General features: G+C 28.9%; 1 protein-coding gene across 3 annotated transcripts; it reads left to right on the forward strand.

Annotated features, from left to right (window-relative positions):
- LOC109359149 lies at positions 10216-12602 on the forward strand. 3 transcript variants are annotated; one of them, XM_019603706.1, is made up of 9 exons: positions 10216-10291; positions 10662-10736; positions 10826-10891; positions 10981-11078; positions 11172-11209; positions 11320-11407; positions 11494-11832; positions 12118-12183; positions 12380-12602. In XM_019603706.1, exons 2-9 carry the CDS (start codon positions 10676-10678, stop codon positions 12530-12532), a joined length of 909 nt encoding a protein of 302 aa, XP_019459251.1. In that variant the 5' UTR covers positions 10216-10291; positions 10662-10675; the 3' UTR covers positions 12533-12602. The 3 variants fall into 3 exon arrangements, with proteins under 3 accessions (XP_019459251.1, XP_019459250.1, XP_019459249.1); XM_019603705.1 differs by having other exon boundaries at positions 10222-10317; XM_019603704.1 differs by having other exon boundaries at positions 10274-10333.

The following is a 19288-nucleotide window of genomic DNA, read 5'->3' on the forward strand; positions in this document are numbered from 1 at the left end:
TGCCCACACCTACTTTAAGATATTCATATAGGTAATGGATATTTGATAGTAACTAACATTTTTTCAAGTTTACTATATATTTATATATCTTTAGTAATTAATGTTCTTCAAAGTAACTATTATATGAATAATATAATACTCTATATAATTCAATAACCAAATCGTTGTGAAATAATCATAAAATAGATTATATATAATATCAAAGTATAAAAAAATTATAATTTATAAAACTATTAATTAAAAATAATTTAATTAATATGCGGGTATTCATTAGACGGATAACTTGATATTTCTTTACGAGCTATTATTACGGGTACTTATTCGGTAGATAGAAAGAGGGCCTGCCATCACATATTGGGCTTCCATTGGACTTGCAGCTTCATTTCAACTCGGATCTAAACACGTGTGGGTCCCTTCTCCACAAACATATGGGGTCCCACAAATGAAGGGTTGACTTTGGAGTTTGGATTCATCACGAGCCATAAGCAATGGTTGGGTCTTTCATAAAGTGGGTTCCATTCACATTACCCCTTCACCACTAAACGACGACGTTTAATTGACTTAACCCAACTCTACAAGTCAACGTCCTTGTCCAATTGTGCCCCATGCTTCTTATTTTGGTTTTCTTTTCTTTTTTAATTTTGTTGATTGTGCTTTGTAATGGTTTTTGTTTGGATTCAAGAAGTCAAAGCCATATATGTACAAATAATTCCCTAACTTTGAAGCAATGAAATAGTTAATTGAGATGAAGGAGCATGCATTTCTTATGTGCCTCTAGAGATTAAATTATAGTAAGAATTGTTAGATCGGACTAACTATGTATGTATGGGAAGTCTCCAACCATCGAGGAGTTCTATTGTTGCTGGGGTATGGGAATAGTGGAGAGTCATCAGTGAGACATCACGTCTTAAACCAAAATCTTAAGACATTAGTTTCATAGACTTTTCCTACTTATAAATTCTTTCACTCCCCATCATATCTAATGCGAGACTTCACAATTGAATAAACCAAATAAGGTAACCATTTGATAAATAAAGGGATCTTATCCCAAAAATGCAAAATACACTTAAACAATTGCAAGAGTAGAGAAACACCTGCTTAGTGAGATTATGAGGTTATGAATTAGAATTTTAGAAGATATCTCTCTACTTATGGTGATAATGCTTGCTACCAATGGCGTATAAGACTTAGAGGTAGAATGTTAAACATATATTAAAAGTTTAAAACTAATATAATTAATATCACAATATATAAAAAGATGTGTCATAATCACAAAATTTATCTAATTAAATAAACTATGTAATCCATAATAGATATATATATGACTTCATATTTTTAAGTTAATGAATGGTTAACTTATTGTTAATGTTGTTGAACACTTGCTCAATATAAGTTACTAAACAATCATTTATTCATGTATCTTCATTCGATTATGCAATATAATATTCACGGTTTTCATAGTTGAATAGACTATTTCTACATATAATGTAGCAACTGGTAAAATCATTGCTAATTTAAAAAAAAAAATAAACTAATGAGTAAACAATGTGTATGCTATTTTTAACCAACTTATCTAAAATATTATGGATTTCTCTCAAAGAAGTAAATTCAACACTAATACACATAACAATGATGTAATTTTCAAGTTGATTATCAAACATTATCAAAAATCATGTAGATAAAATTTTATAAATTCAATCAGTTTTGTCATATGAAAATTGAAGAATAAATTAGCTAAACTTAAATAAGACACACATAAAAATACAACATATTTATCATAAAAAAAACAATCATGAATTTCCATAAGTTTAATATAGTCTAACTACTAAGCTATGCCTAGATGGCTTTTCTAATATTAATTTTCATATAGAGAATCACAATTTAGCAAGTAACCTACCATGATAAATATTTATGCTAATGAAAAGAATCAATTGAAAATGAGTCGGAGGAGTTAAGGAAAAATATCTTTAAAATATTTTGGAAGGTAATAGAAAAATAATAAATTTAAGGTTGACTCTTCCTTGGTTGAAATGTGGTTTTCAAGTAGCTTTTATCCACTTGATGCATCTATTGCATCATATCATATAACAAGACAAAATAAACATTTACCATGAAAACAAAGCCAACATGGATCGTTGCTATAAAAGTTTTAAAAAAATGTCAAAGCCCTTTTACATGATGGCTAAATAAACAATTTAAATTGTATTCTAAAATCGTAATTATGACTGCAAATTGTAATTTCAAGAGTTTTTATATGGAACATATTTTCTCACAATTTTTCACAATTATGGTAAACATAAGAGGATAAGTCTTAACATAACGATAAAGTTGTTTACCTATAACCTAAAAATTATAAGTTTAAATCTTTAAAATAGACTATTTATTTATTTGCCATAATAAAATTATATAAGTCTACCATTTTCAGACCCCTCTACATTAATATTTTTAAATTAAACCACCTTTTTACAATAAGTGTAACAACAACAACAATTGAAAATATTATTGAGCATGATATCATGTCTGGACTCCAAACATTTCAATTCCCAAAGCTAATCTAAAAAGGAAGAAAAGGAAACATTACATGAAGTAAAGAATGGAATTTACAATAGTTCCACTTGCTTACAACCAAAAAGAAAACTGATTTATTATTTGTATATCACTTTTTGAAAACATATTAATATTATATATTTACCTATACTTTTTTTTTTACTTTTTACCTTTTCGAGATATATACACATTTAAAAAATGGCATAAAGAATTAAGATAATATCCCTACTTTAATATACATAAATGATTATCACACAAAAATATTATCCAATTAAATACTTAGAGAAACTAAAGGGTTTAACTAACTAACTAATTCCTCATTCCCATATTTAACACGTGCTTAAAAGGAAAATTGATGAGATTATAAATGTTGCTTGTGATCCAAGCTATCTTGCCCTGCATAGTTGTTTCAGACTCTGACCTAGACTATTTAGACTTGGCATGCACTTTTGACCGAGGAACTTGGGCCTGACATGGTTTGTGAGGCATGACCGTGACCTTGTGCTCAACATGCCTAGGCTGGTATGGTTGGTTTGGCCTGACCGTGGCCTTATGTTTAACACGTCCAAACTTGTGCACTTGGCTTGGCCTGACCTAATCACACTTATGCATTCTTGGCACATGCTGGTTGACACGGTCAAGGTGAGGTTTTGTGCATGAAAAACATCAGTTGGTGCATGATTTTTTTGTCTTGGCCCAACAGCTTGGTTCCTTGGGGCACCATTCTGATGTCTTGCCCTGACAGACTGGTCCCTTGATGCACCATGTGGCTTACTTTGCAGGGTAGCTTGGGTGGTCTCTTGGACATATTATTGATTTTTAGTGAGCTGATTAATGTGTAATTTTGATACTACTTTCCTACACTTATGTACTACCATTCGATTACGAATGATATCACATTCATTTTCTATAAAATTATTCTCATGGTGTCAGATACCTGTACCCCAATAAAAAGTGATGTATTTCTTAGAGATGTGTATATTAATTACTATATTTTAACCCATTTGGTAAGGGTATATCTCCTTTCATAAACTTACATATATACTATGGTCTCAGATTTATGTATTCTTCACATTTCATTATAGTTTATCCCACTTCATTTACTGCACATCTATACTCTTATTTTATTACATACCCTAGATATGTAGTGATATATTTCTTTGTCTAGGACTATAAGTATCCCACATGAGGCAATTCTATTCAAACTAATAAAAACATACATAATATGATAGAAAAAGTTTTCTAAGCGAATTTTTTTCCATACACACAACTCAAACACTAAACCTTATTTAAAAATGTGTGTATATTATTTTGCCTTATAAATTTACCATGTTAGATATGTATAGCAGAATGTCTCCATCAAATTACTATAATAGATATGTATAATAACCAAAGATGTTACAAACTTACAATAATTGTTTGTAATAGAAATTTGCATGGAAGTCAAAGTAGAATACACACAAAACATACAATATAGATTTTTTCGTTGGCACATGACAATATATAAGACAAAATTTAAGACAACATATCTATGTTCCAAAACATAGCCACACCACAACAGATCTAGGTATCCCCACATGAGGCAATTCTATTCAAACTAATAAGAACATATATAAGAGGAAACAAGTATGTATCACAACCACCTTCTCATCTGCTCCATTCTTACTTACCCTATCTTCTTCTTCTTCAACTTCCACTTTCAATTTCTAAAAGGATATCATTGTTTCTCATAAGAAATATGGTTGAGTCAGCCATGTAAAAAACATTATTGTTAAAGAAGTGTTATTGAAGAAAACATTGTTAAAGGTGCTTTAACAGCATTTACTAAAGCAAACGATGTTAAATACCTTTAACGCTTATTTTAGTGAGCGAAAATCTTTCCAAATTTAAAAACAAAACCTCACACAATAATACATATCACTCAGTTTAGTATTTCTCTTACTTTTCTTCTTCTTCTCCATAACTTACTTTTTTTCTTTCTCTTTTGTTTTTAGTTTCTCGCTTCAAGCAAGTTATCGAGTTTTGGTTTTTCTCTTCAAGCATAAGGTAAATCGTTATCTTATTTTAGCTCATTTATTTCTCTCTCTACTAATAGTGTAATATTTATTTGTTGTGAAGTTATGCAGCTATGATGTTCTAGGCTTTTTGCTATGGTGAACATTGGAGGAGAAAGAATGAACAATTTCCGTAAGATCTCATTATTATTTTATAATATTGGAATCTATTAAGGTTGAATGTAGTTGAAGTCGTTGGTGATTTAACAAATCTATTGTAAATGTGGTAGAGTTGGACATGCTTGTCATGTGTTTGATAGAATGTCTGGGAGATATATTGTCTTATTTAAAAAGTAGACATTTAATAACGCTTGCTTCAGTGAATGCTGGTAAATGTCTACTTTCTACGGTGCTAAAAAAAACGCTCTTAAATGACAAATATATCTACTTTCAACTACTCACTATGGTTAACTTGTAACATCTGTTATCTACTTATCAAAAATGTTTCTTGTACAACTCACAACAACTTCTAACTTTACAACACAAAGTACTGTTACTTTAATTGTATTATAAAGCCCTTTTGGTGGTTGTACATATAAAACTGCTACTTTTTTATACAGTTTGTGTTTATGTATGTTCCTGTTTTTTTTTATCAAGTGCTTTGGCAATAGAATGGGTGATGATGGATATAAGTGGAGAAAATATGGTCAGAAATCTACTAAGATAGCTCAAATCCTAGGTAAGACCACTTAGTATTAAACTTAACTTAGACCACTTAGTCCTAGACCACTTTTCTTCATAATCACTAGGCTCCTTTCATAAGCACTTTTGTTCAAGAAGCACTTTTGTTCAAGCATGCCATGCAAGTCTTAGACCACTTTTTTTCCCCACTGCCACGACATGCATCGACTAGCCAATTCATAACAGATTGTAGAAGTTGATAATGATATTAACTAAACCAATCACCATTCATTTAAAAAGAAAAATTATAAAAACATAAATTAATATTTTAATATTATTTTATAATGTTTGATTAGTCTAGGACAGGAAACAGGAAAATCATGAGCCCATTACAAATGGTAACATGCAAATTAATGAGAAAGTCCCACATTACTTAGCAATTAGCATATTTTACTAAATAAAATATTCAAGTAAATACTAGTGGGATTTTCACCATCAGATGATTGGAGCTATTTATCATTGAATATGCCCAACTATAGTATATCGTATAGTTCTGTGATGTGTGATAGAAATATTACAAAAAAGGTAAAATGATGAGAAATATTTGCTCGTCAATAACTTTCCTATTGTATTCATGTCATGGTCATAGATATGGCAAATTGAGTTGCCTAAGTCTAGTGCCCTAAAACCATTCAACTTTTTTTTTAATCTATCCATCTTGAGTTATTTCAATTTATTTTTTAGGTTGCTTAATACTTATTTATCCACATATTACCAGCAAATGCAAGTTTAAGAATAAGGCTACTTTTATATAGGAAAAAAAACATTAAATTCTAAGGAGCTGGCTTAGTAATTAAAAAGGTTTGCTTCCTCTCTTAATTGTTATGATTAAGACTTTGAGTTTAATTAATTTCCCTAAATGCATTAGCTGGCGTGGATTGTCTTTAAGATCATTAGGAAAATCATTTAATCTTATTTTGACACATAAGTTGGCCTTAAAATATATTTAGAGGACAGAAAATAAGAGAGTTTCAGAGCAAAAATAGAGAGCATAAAAGTTTATATATTCATCATAAAAGGTATTTTTCTTTTATTTTCCTAATATACCAACTTTAATCCTTTGTCAAATTTGTGTAAAACCCACTTTGGTTTGGGCTCAATTAGTAAACCTTCTAATGATCTAAATTAGTACATAATAACAATAGGTGTCTATACATCTATAAGTAAATGGTACTTTGGGACTGTTATCATCCACTTTAATTGAGTCTCCACAAGAGATGACCCAAAAAAATTTGGGCACACAAGGATTACTTAAAGACATGGTGCCATTCATGATTAGGAACCCATAAACAATGTCAATAGTGCACATCCAAAAGTTCATGTTCTTCTTGCAATTCTTCTCCAACATTGCCTCCTTTTCTTTGGTTTACAAATTATCCCAACTCCTCTTCTAGCAATTGGGCTATAAATATGTATAGGTGAAGAGTTTTAGAAACTCAATAAGTTCTATAGTTATATTTGTTTTATTCATGTGAAGTTCATAATATTATGGAAAAAGTTTAATTTTTTTCTTATTATTATCTAAGGAAAAAAAAGGTACTCATTTTTTTATTAGTAGGTCTAAGCCCAAGTAAAAGAAAAGAAATTATATAACAATAGCAACTTGTGATGTGGTTTTTGAAAGGCTCTCAAGCATTGCTTTCTATCTATTGCTCTAAAAAAGCCAACTCACAAACTGGCAAAAAGTCTTATAGTATCAATCACTTACATGTCATGATGAGAACTTAAAATAGAGGAAATAATGGAGGCCAGATTTAACTCTACTATGATCTTCAAAATATTAAAATCTTAATCAAATTCCAAACTAGAGAGAATATCCCATAACATCGCAGTAAAAGCAAAATTATGAGCAAATTTAATGCAAAAAATTGATTATCCAACATCTTATGGCTGATTAAATAAGACTACCACACCCTACATCATCACAAAGTTCCTTTAGGGTTTGTTTGGGAGTTGGATTTTGGAGGGGAAAGAATGGAAATGGAAGGTCTGGAAGTCATCTCACAAGTGTATTTCATGACTCTCAAGCCTTCCATTTTCCTTCTTTCCCCTCCAAAATCCAACTCCCGAACTAATCCTTAGAGGAACGATATGAATTGAGTTTATACCAACTTGAATATGGAAAAGTCCATTTTATGAAATGAGTTGATGTAACATTTGAACAGGATGCCATTGTGCCATCATAGTGGGTTTTTTTAATTAGGTTCTCAGTCCAATATAGTTCCTATCCAATATATTGATTTTTAGGTTTTCATCCGACACGGTTCAACCTATTTAGTTTATTCTTGTATAGCGTGTTTGATAAACTTTATCTAACGATCATGTCTAACCAAAATTTCTCCCTTTTTTTTACCAAGTTATCAATTTCATGGAAACTTCTCCAACCTTAATATGAAAACTGAGTTGAGAGTTATTTGGCTCTGATACTTGTTATGCAAATTTTATAGTTCATTTCAAGCATTCTTAACAAATTGTGAGCTAAATATCCTACCTCACATATTTCTTCAAAGTGTACTACTACCTAATAGATACTACATTCATTTGGCTCAATTGATATCTTTTGCATGATTGTTTTTTGAATTATTTTAGTATATAATTCTATGGAAAACACTCACACAGTCCTCTCTATATGAATTTAGTAGATTATATAAAAATAGATCTTGATGTAAGATTGAAATGATGTAAACCACTTTTTTTATATATTAGTAAAATGATGACATCCATTTATTTCTATATCTCACATCTTAGTTATTCATTCTGAAAATTAATAGTTCGGATTTATTTACTAATTTAAATCACATGAATCATTAGATTTTCATATAAAAATGAATGACTAAAATGTAAAATATGTTTTTAACTTATTCTTGGAATTATTGGATTTCTCTCATTAATAAATTAAATTGTGTCTAATTGTTAAGATAAGGTCAAACAACAAATCTTGATGGGTTTGAATAAGCTTAGAATATATATTGGAATATCCAGTGGAACCTATTATAATTTTGAAGGCTTCATAGAATGAAATTATTGGTCCATCATATTGTTAATTTTTTATTCTAATATTAAAAATATTATCAGCCACATTCAATCAAATATCATTGTGCTCATCATCACCAATCCTAATAGTCATTTTCCAATTATAATTTCTAAGTTTTGGGTAGTGAATGATGATGGTTGAATGTTACCCACAAGAGCTAAGGTACCGTTTTGGTTCACATGTTTCATATCTTTGATAGTGATATGTGCATAGTTGTGATCCTAAACTAGTGGCCAAAAGGACAATACAGCTTTCACAATCACGCATCACTTGGTTTGATTAGAAGTTGAATTAAATGAGTGATATGTAGAATAAGGATCATCTCCGTTACTAGAGAACAGAGATGAAAGTTTTATTTTTTGTTTTTAGTTTTAAGGATATAAATATTATTTCATTATAAATAAAAAGATAAATATCCTTATATTTTATTTTTCTTTATTTTTTCACGATACTTCTCTATCTAATATATGAGAGGATTGAGACAAATGTATCTAAAATATAAGGTGTAATAAGTATTTTGCACAAATTAAGCATATGATAACTACTGAGCTAGGGTGTTCTCTGAGCCTCATATTTTATCTGGAGGTGGTGAAAGCTTAAAATGGCACAAAAGTTTGATTAGTGATATATATCTATTCTTGGAGGGTTTGCATTTAATTCAAAAGGCTAGTTGAGTATTAATCTGTGTCATTATAATTTATTATAATAATCAATAAGAAAAAATAGGCTTTTTTTCCTTTATATCATCATCTTAATTATTGCATAGGCACATGACAATTAGTAGGAGAAGATTTAATAATTAATCATAATGTTATTTCAATCAACTTTTTATCAGCTGAGATTGAACACAATAATTTGTTATGGAATTTTCAAGCTACCGAATATCTTAGTAATTTGGTTAAAATCACACATATTCCTAATATATTGAGCATGCAGAATGTTTATTGCATATAGAATAAACATCCTTAACAACTTTACCTAAGAACAAGCTTCTACACACTTCTGTGTCAAGTATCAAATAATCCAACCACCCTTTGGCGGATCCACACTATTATGAGCATGGAACAAATATGTGTGTATATATTACCCTTCTAATAATATTTATTGAAACTCAAGTTATATAAAATTGCATTTTTTCATAATTCTTATTCTAAATATTTCGAATTGTTTAATGTATCTCTGTTCTTGGATCCGCAACAACATGTGCTATCCAGCCATCGTTGCTCCTATTCAATGGGAGAAGGGAAAAGGGCTAGAGTTGCTAGATGGATGAACTTTTATTTGTACTACTAAATGTATTTTTTCGTCATTTTGGATAAAAAAATTAATTTTTTTCAGGATGTATAGTTATCTCTCCCAACAAGTGTCATTATCAGAAAATGAACAACTTGTTGGTAAGGCTGACATCTAATGTCCCAAAAGTGTGCAACTTCCTCTAATTGGTTGAAACAAATATCAAAATTAAAATTTTAATAATAAAATATTTTCTGACCAATTAAAAGAAATGACACTTTTTTTGTTGAAAATATGCTTCATTGTTGGTAATTGCGTCCTTTTTAAGACATATGAATGAACATATTTCTTATCCAAAACTATGCATATACGGTCTCTTAGTAATGAAAATATATTATCTTAATTAAAATATGATATTTAATTTACCCTTTAAGCCAAAATTTACATTTACTACATAACCATGCAAAATAAACTTAGTTTGTTTTTTTAGTATAATCAAGATTATCTCTTTCTAACATAAAGAACTAATATATTTGGGGTGTCTTTGTCACTTTGAAAAACTGTTACCCACATAAATCGAACTTTGTTTTTTTTTTTTTTGTCTATACCAGGATGCAGGTCTTTACACTACTAGTTTAGGCCACAGAAGCAACCATTCGTTATATATACTCTTCTTTGGATCGCTCGATCCTCCTCCCTCTCAACCTTGCATCCTTCAATATCATTTGTATTGTTTTATAAAGTCTTGCTCTTTATACATTGTTTCTTCATACTTGCCTCTCTGGTAAGCAAATGACTTCAGTTGTTCCTTCATTCTATTACCATTTTGATTCAACAGAAACCCATATAAACAATGAGTTTTTGTTTTCTTTTGGAACTCTCAAAATTCATTAAGCAGTGAAGAAATGTTACACCTTTTATATTTCATATTCTGAGGCTTGAAAATTATGCACTGTTAAGTGTGATGAATTAATATATATTCAGTTCAGCAAAGGAAGTTTGCTAAATGGGTGATTCTATGATTCACAATGAATTTCCATATAAATTTTGACATGTTCATGTTGTCATGGAACATAGTGTTCACTTATTTTTTATTGTCTTGTTTGTTTAAGGTTTTGTGTCTGAAATGGAATATGAAAACCGATTCAGACAGGCCCAAAGACCAAAATATGATTGCCTTCTTTTTGGTAAGGTTTCTAGTGACATAATCATTCATTAAATTGAAAAATCTAAAACATCATTTGGATATGATTATAATTGTGGTACTTTGCTGCAGATTTAGATGATACTTTGTATCCATTAAGCACTGGCTTTCATAAAGTATGCACCCAAAATATTAGAGGTGAGAGTGTCTTTAGTAATAATGTCTTTATTGCTGCATGTTATTTTGGTTTTTTACATAAATATTTACTTGGTACTATTGATCTATAGATTATATGGTGGAGAAGCTTGGCATAGATAAAAGCAAAATTGATGAGTTGTCCAACCTTCTCTACAGGAACTATGGAACAACTATGGCTGGTTTAAGGGTAAATTATTTTTACTTTTTTCATTTCATATTTTCCTTTCTTGAAGGAAGTTTTCATTTTTGAATTGATTTTTTTGTTTTTATACTACTCAAGGGAATTGGATATGACTTTGACTATGACGATTATCACAGGTACATGTATTTTTTTAATCTAATTGCTATTTTGCTAATGTGTTATTTACTTTTTTTTCCAAGTTTATTTTGAAATGATGACATTAATTTTATAATTTTTGCTATTACAGTTTTGTTCATGGAAGATTACCTTATGAGAACCTGAAATCAGACCCAGTTTTGAGGAATATCTTGTTGAGCCTTCCATATAGGAAACTTGTAAGTTTAGTTATACTAATCAAATGGAAGCAAAAGTGTAAAAATTTGAGCATAATCTAATGACACTTCTTGTGTTTTTTATATAGATTTTCACAAATGCAGACAAAATCCATGCAGTTAAGGCACTTAGAAGGCTTGGATTAGAGGATTGCTTTGAAGGAATTATATGCTTTGAGACTCTTAATCCCATCAACAAGAACATTGTTTCTTATGATGAAGATACCATTGAGTTAATTGGTTCAAGCAAAACCAGTCATATAATAACAAGAAATGGTGGTAGCAGATCTCAAATTTTTGACATCATAGGCCATTTTGCTCAACCCAATCCTTGTTTAGATTTGCCAAAGACACCAATTATATGCAAACCATCCGAAAATGCCATCGAATTTGCTCTCAAGATAGCCGATCTTAATCCACAAAGAACAGTAAGAAAAATTCACCATATCAAACTTGAAAAAAAAAATCATTTGTACCACTATATGTGTCAGTTTGATCCATTACTCGATTTGTTTGGTCAAGAAAATAAAATTTATTCAATGAATATAACTAATTTTAAATTTTATTTTCTTGACTAAGCGAACGAAATAGCACCGGGAATCGACCCACACAAATGCTAGTGATACAAATATTGTTACCCCATTGAACTTATGATCTAATTTTGCTGGCTGTTATTTTGTTACATTTAATTTGTTTATATTTGTCACTTTCAGTTGTTCTTTGAGGATAGTGTCCGAAACATACAAGCTGGAAAGCGTGTGGGACTTCACACTGTGCTGGTAAAGTCATTGGCTAATTTTGTTCACTAGTAGGAAATGATTGCCTTGTGACAACTATTAATACTACTGTCGAATAAAGATCAACTGTCTCGATTTTTTGTTACGTTATATATCTCGTCCAATTAAAAAGTGTCATTTAATTAAAAAGAAATATTGTAGCCTAAGTGTCTAATTATTATTGATTGCTACATCTCAGGTTGGTGCATCTCAGAAAGTTAAATGTGCAGATTATGCCTTAGAAAACATCCACAACCTTAAACAAGCAGTGCCTGAATTATGGGAAGGTGACATCAAATCAGAAATTGATTATCCTAACAAACTTGCAATGGAGACATTTGTGACTGCTTAGGAGTTAGAATTGTGTACAAGGAAGACCCTTAAATTGTTGTTGAAAGAAAATTTCAAAGACCAAGTATAAAAAATATATAAGAAAAAAGAGAAGCTTATTGTGGATTCACCATGTTATGATGTAGTAACAGTAGATGTGATGCTTTGATCATATTTAATTGGAATAAATTAATATCAATAATATGCAGATTCTGTATGATTTGTGTTCTTTATCAATTATCAACCACTTCTAGATTTTCCTATTTGGGTTCAAATCTTGTGAATGAAAAAATATCTGTTGGGAGAATTAACCCCACGTAGCTGTGAATATTCCTAACTCAGACATGATTGCATCTAGTGTGAGGATACTCGTGGAAAACAAAAAAAACTTGTTATAATAGCCAATAGTAATACAAGATTAATATTTTTTTCTTCTTCAATAAAAAGCATAAACAATGAGTGAAGTTGTTAATTAAATAACCAATTGAAAAATGAATTGAGTGACCATTCACAACCCAAAATCAGTTATCTTATAAATTCATTAATTAAGTGTGGTACAATTAAAAGTCAAATAATCAACTAAGTTTTATTAAGGGTGGTCAAATGTTCATATAAAATTAATCAAGCAATAAATTAAAGTCAATTGAATAAAGAAGACACATAGTCTATTTCCATAATATGCCTAAGGCATCGATGGAACAAAGATATGATATTCTACAACAGAAAGAAAAAAAAAATGTATGTATTTATAACGTATGAGTTTTACACACTATTATTATATTATTTATTATTGACTTTTTAGAAAAGGTAATCCAAATGAATGGTAGATGATGTGATGTATGTATATAAATCTTTATACAGACAGTATATAGATTTTACACTCATTCTAAAACATGTCACAAACCATGTATCATATCAATGAAAATATATCATATTAATTAAAAAATTAAACATTCATTTTTTTTTCTGTTTTATTTCATTATCATTAATATAAGACATAATTTAAAACATGATTTAAGACCATATCTTTATCGGTCATTGTAAGGATTATGTAGAAGAAAGTGTTTTCAAATATGTAGAACTAGCTACCCAAAAAATCATACACATTTTGTATAGCCTACACAAGCACATTATTTTAGGAATAAAATATATTGTATTTAGGAAGCCACCTCTTCATTGATATACCTTTTATTTATTTATAAAATCATGGCATTGGATTGCAACATATGGAATATTTTAGGAATAAAAATGTTTCAGTTTTCTAAGCATTCTTAACTTCAACAGAACCTCCTCCATCTGATTTCTGAAGATCCAAGTGGCATGGTGGACAAACTTTGATAATGGACTGAAATATAAAACTATTGCACATGAATACTTGGAACAAAAATATTTATATATATTACTCTTATAGTTAATATTTTTTTACCCTTATATAAAATTGTACCTTTATTATTACTCAATACAACTTGCATATCTTAATCAAGTTTATTGTGACAAGAGACAACTAATCTTCTAAAACAATCATAAAAACAATGGAATACAGGTTAAGAAGTTTGTCGTAGCATGATTGCATTATTGATTGTTTTTTATTGCGTATTAAACTTAACTAGTTAAGAGAAAGAAATAGGATATGTAATAGAATTTGAACTAATGACACTAACTATAATAATATAATAAGATAGTGGTCGATATCATAAAAACTCATTGTCTACATAATTAATTTAGTTAACATAAAAAGGACAGATATAAGATATTAAATGTTAGCAAGTCCTTTACTAAATATCCTTGTTTAAATTGTTGCACAAAAACTTAAAAAGTTATTGTATAGTCTTATTTTTATTAAAATAATAAAGATTATTTAATTAATTTTTATTATATTTTTTTGAAGGATATTTAGTAGAATATTTGAATTATAATTATGGTTATTTATGTTTTACGGACCTAGTAGAAAACATAATTGAAATTGTAAAAATATAAAATAAGGATTAATAAGCCATAAATGAATTAAAATAAAATATATTTTTTGATAAAGAACAAACGTTTTGTAAACCAGAAAATGCATGGATGGGGATCACCTGTCTCATTTGGTGTCCCATTTGGTGTCTCCATCCAATCAGAGAATTTTATTTGATTAAAAATAAAATTTAAATAACATAAATTAATATTTTTACGCTATTCTATAATCTTTCATTGGCTTGGTACATGGGGACAGGAATTTTTGGGGACGGAGGATCCCATCCAAAATGCATATATCATTGACGTTGAAACGAAAACGTAGTATTGCAAATATGGTTAATTTTAGCCTCTAAGTTTTATAACTTTCAGAAAGCTGTACCCTTCATATAACTAAGTTTTCATGAAAATGGAAAGTATCTCCACACATTGAATAATTTTATGTCAAACTCTTATCATTATCTTATGATGTTCACTCTCCTATTAAAAAAATTATAAGAGTAATATTCATGTATATTTAATTACAGTTTTTTACATTATTATTTTAAAATCTATTATTTATATGTATTATTTTTATTTCAGAGTCAGATAAATAATGTTAAAAAAATACTTACATTGTCCACCAGGAAATCATTATATCAAATAATACAACAATTATTTGAGAATCTACTATTGATTTTCCAACATTTATTGTTTCAGATTAAGTATATTTAGGATCCATTCATATCAAACTTATGCTCTCTTTGATTTTTTAGTGTAGAAGATTATAAGATAGAAGATAGAAAGAAAGAATAAGAGTGAAGTGAAAGATGTAACAAATATATCAAAATGAGTTATTTGGTTTATGAAAAAGAAGAGAGAAATGAAAGAGAAAGATATATGAGTTTTTCTTGAATAGACAATTATGTCCTATTAGATTATCTTAATATTATAAAATTAATGATGGTAGTTTGGTTATTTTCTACATTTGATGATTCTTTCCTATTTTCTTTGCACATTGGAGGGAGAAAATAATTTACATAGGAGCCACCATAATTATTTCTCTCTTCTTTATTTCTCATCACAACCAAATGAGTCTCCTTATCTTCTTTCCCTTCAAACTCACTTCAACCAAATGAAGACTTAAAGTCTAGATCTTAAAGCATCCACAACAAAGAAATATCATATATTTTCATTCCTGTCTAAAATTTTTGTTCCAGCCAATAAACAAGTGTTACATAGTTAAAAAGAATTTCTAAAAGAACATAATAATATTTTTTATTATTCGGAAAAAGTTGATTGGTTAATGATATAAAGACACAATAATTTAGGACAGATGATCCTAATCCTATTAAGTGGACCTTACAAATGGCTCCACATATATTGGACTCATATATATATATATATATATATATATATATATATATATATATATATATATATATATACTCATTAACAAACTTTATTGAAACCTAAGAGAAATTATGAAATAAAATTCTTATAAATTGATAGAAAAATAATTTTAAAAATATCTTGATCAATTTAAATTCATTTAATATTTAGGCAAAGAAAGGAAGTGAATAATATGAGTAATATTAAAGAAGAATGCATTGCAACCATGGGGCCCTAGAGCCTTGAGTAATATTCAATAAAATACATTTGGTTTCTTATATGGTAGATGGTCAAGCCAAACCTAATCCAACTTGATCTAACTTGGGTAAGCATATATTTTTAAGCCAGACCAAGCTATGCTAACCTCTAACAATAATGATAAATCTTTGTTTGGAAGTTTTCAGGGATTGGTTTATAGATAAAAATATATCTTATCCCATTTTTTGTTGGTATTATCAAGGTTTTTTCCCCCACATCTAGGTAAGAAACTAATTTTTTGGGGTGTGTGAGTGTCCCTCTCCCTATAAGTATTATTCCAAAGAATCGAATGTTTGACCTTTTGGCAATCATCATCACACTAGACCAACGTCTTGTTAGTACATACTTGTTACGGTTTACACTAAGACAATCTATCGGTATGAGATTTTGGTACAATTTAATTTGGTTTTTAATAATAAACAAGTAAGAATCCCACTAAATTCTTAGAGTGCTATGTTTATATAAAAAAACTCACATATTTCAAAATAAAAAGTTTAGAATACTTTCAAAATGTGAAATTTTAATAACTTCTACTTGTCGCAAAAATAAAAGCAGCAACCCAACATAGATTTCATTTTAGATTAAAAAATAAAAATAAAATTAGATTTGTGACAAGGTGGATTATGTGAGATAAGATAAATGGATAAAAAAATCTGAACATAAACATTAAAAGCATCAAACAAATATTAACTCATAAATTTCTACAACACCCTAACCAAAAAAAACGCAGGTTTCTATCATAAGTTGAAGTGAAAAGGTTTTATTGTTCACTTACTTCATTATCATTTTGGGTTGTATAGCTGCTCTCCCAACAAGTATGAAGTGTTACTATCAGGAATCGAACTATTGACATTTTTAACTATCTGACGATATAGTAAGGGTTTATACTACTGCACCAACATCTTATTGATAATAGATGGGTAGTCTTTGCAACCACATCTATGTTGTTGTTGCGCCCCGATTTTCGGCTGCACGACTTTGTTTAGAGTCGCCACTACATTTTATAGTTAAAAATGTATAAAAATATTTAAGCCCAATTACCTTGGGCTTTTGGATTTTTGATATCCAGGTTCGGGAGTCGGTTACAAGGTAGGGAAGGTATTAGCACCCTACCCGCCCGCCTTAAGCGCTACCCTTCATTAAAATATATGACTTTATTGTTATTATTATTATTATTATCATTATTAAATTTTCTGATTAATTAATCAATTATTAAGAAGACAAAAATAGTTTTTTTATTGAGCCTGATAATATTGACTTTGGTCCTACGTACCCCTATTAAGGGGATCAAAGCTTACGTAGTTCTTTAAGTAGAAAAATGTTTGTTGGTTGAGTGTATTTTAATTAAAGAAAATATATTTTTTAGTTAAAAATATATATTTTCCAAGTGTTGTTTATTATTGGAAAAAAGATTTTATTTGGTTATTTAAAAAATGGAATAAATTGATTTTGAGATTTAATCGATTGAAAAGAAGCGGTATGGCGCGACCTTTCGAATATGATCTGAGGAGAAAGAGGCCTCCAAGGCGATCTTCTCTCCATCTTTGATTAAATCTCAAAATTATTTTATTTTTTTGAAATGTGTTTATGATAATATCATACTTTACTTGTTTTTTTAAAAATGTTCAAATTTTTGTTAATCATAATTTTAATTATTTACAGAAAGTAAACAATTTAATTAATTGCTAAAAAATCATAAAAAAAGTTTGTTAATTGTTAGCAATATTGAAATGATTTTTATCTCTTTTTTGTTGTTATTATTCCTCATAAAATATTACTAATAATTGTTCATTATTGTAACTATTATACTCTTGTATAAACTAATTAATGATAGTATTTAAAAATCATATATAAATAATTTATTTTTTTATTTATTAACTAATATTTTGTTGTTTGAACTAATAAAAGAAATAAAGAAATAGAAAAAATAGTACCTATAGCCTTTGAAATATAGAAATTTGAATTAATGGAAGTAGGAATAGTATCGTGGGGTTTGGTAGAGTAGAGGACACGTGGCATCATGTGATTGGCTGTAGTATTGCAAGGTGGGACCCTCTGGACACGTGGCGTTTTCCAGTTGGTGGAAAGGGAGAGTGCACAGAGATGAGTGTGCACTCTTCCGCATGGAATTAGTTGCTCTCAAAGTGGTTGCGATCCAGTGAGGCAGTGCAATGTAACTAAGCTACTTTTCCCAAAGTCAATGTCAAGCAAGCATGTGTATGATGATTCCACGGTTGTGATGCGCAAGTGCATGGGAACAGTGTGTTCCCATCTGCACTGGATTCCACCAGCCTCACTTTTCCTCTCCCATCGTGACTCTTTTTGTTTTCTCAGTATTTATAGTGTTTCCAGTGTAAACCATTTATGTTCATAGCAGATTCTATTTATAGTGAACTTTCAACCACTCAATCCTTAAATTTCGGTTAACAAAATTTCGAATTCAAATAAATTTAATATCTTAATTTTAGGGATCTTAACAGACTTGGTTTGACTCTATCTTTTCATATTATTTTAATAATTTTATGTTATTCCTTTTTCAAATTTAAATTAGGTTGTTAGTATATTTAATTATTTAAATTGTTTCGAATTTTTTTATAAAATATGAATAAAAATAAAATTAATTATTTTCTATACATTTAATATTAAAAATTTCGAAAATTTAAAATAAAAAAATAAAAAAATATTTTTCTTTCTCTTTTTTTGGAAAAAGAGTACAGGTTCATAGCAACATATTCCTAATTCAAAAATTTATTTCCTTAATTTATTTTAGTTTTGAACCTTTGGTTAACCCAACAACTTGAATTCAGGAACCTATCAACATTAATTTATTATTATTTTGAATTTCCGATTAACCTAATCACTTGGATTTAGGAACTTCATTTGTTTATTATTTTTTTGAATTTTAAGTTAACCTAATCATTAGATTTAGGAACTTGATTTTGTTTTGTTTTGTTATATTTAAATAATTTCGAAAATAATTATAAAAGATTCATAAAAACATTTTTATTATTTTTATTCATCAAATATTAAAATTTTGGAAAATATCAAAATACATAAAATGAATTTAATTTATTTTTTTTATTTAAAAAGTTTTTTTTGGACTTTTTCTGGGCCGGACATCATAACAACAACTGCGACCACAACTACCAATAATTTAAAACTTTGTCTCCGTCATTCAAATTAGCCCCCCCCCCCC

This window comes from Lupinus angustifolius, chromosome LG11, assembly GCF_001865875.1.
Source record: "Lupinus angustifolius cultivar Tanjil chromosome LG11, LupAngTanjil_v1.0, whole genome shotgun sequence".
In the NCBI taxonomy this organism is placed as follows: domain Eukaryota; kingdom Viridiplantae; phylum Streptophyta; class Magnoliopsida; order Fabales; family Fabaceae; genus Lupinus; species Lupinus angustifolius.

What these genes read in the sequence shown, in the direction of transcription:
- LOC109359149 (XM_019603706.1), top strand. Translation starts at nt 10,676, where the DNA reads ATGGAATATGAAAACCGATTCAGACAGGCCCAAAGACCAAAATATGAT. An exon ending in GACTATGACGATTATCACAG is followed by an intron (nt 11,210 to 11,319) that starts GTACATGTATTT and finishes TTGCTATTACAG; the next exon opens with TTTTGTTCATGGAAGATTAC. An exon ending in ATCTTAATCCACAAAGAACA is followed by an intron (nt 11,833 to 12,117) that starts GTAAGAAAAATT and finishes TGTCACTTTCAG; the next exon opens with TTGTTCTTTGAGGATAGTGT.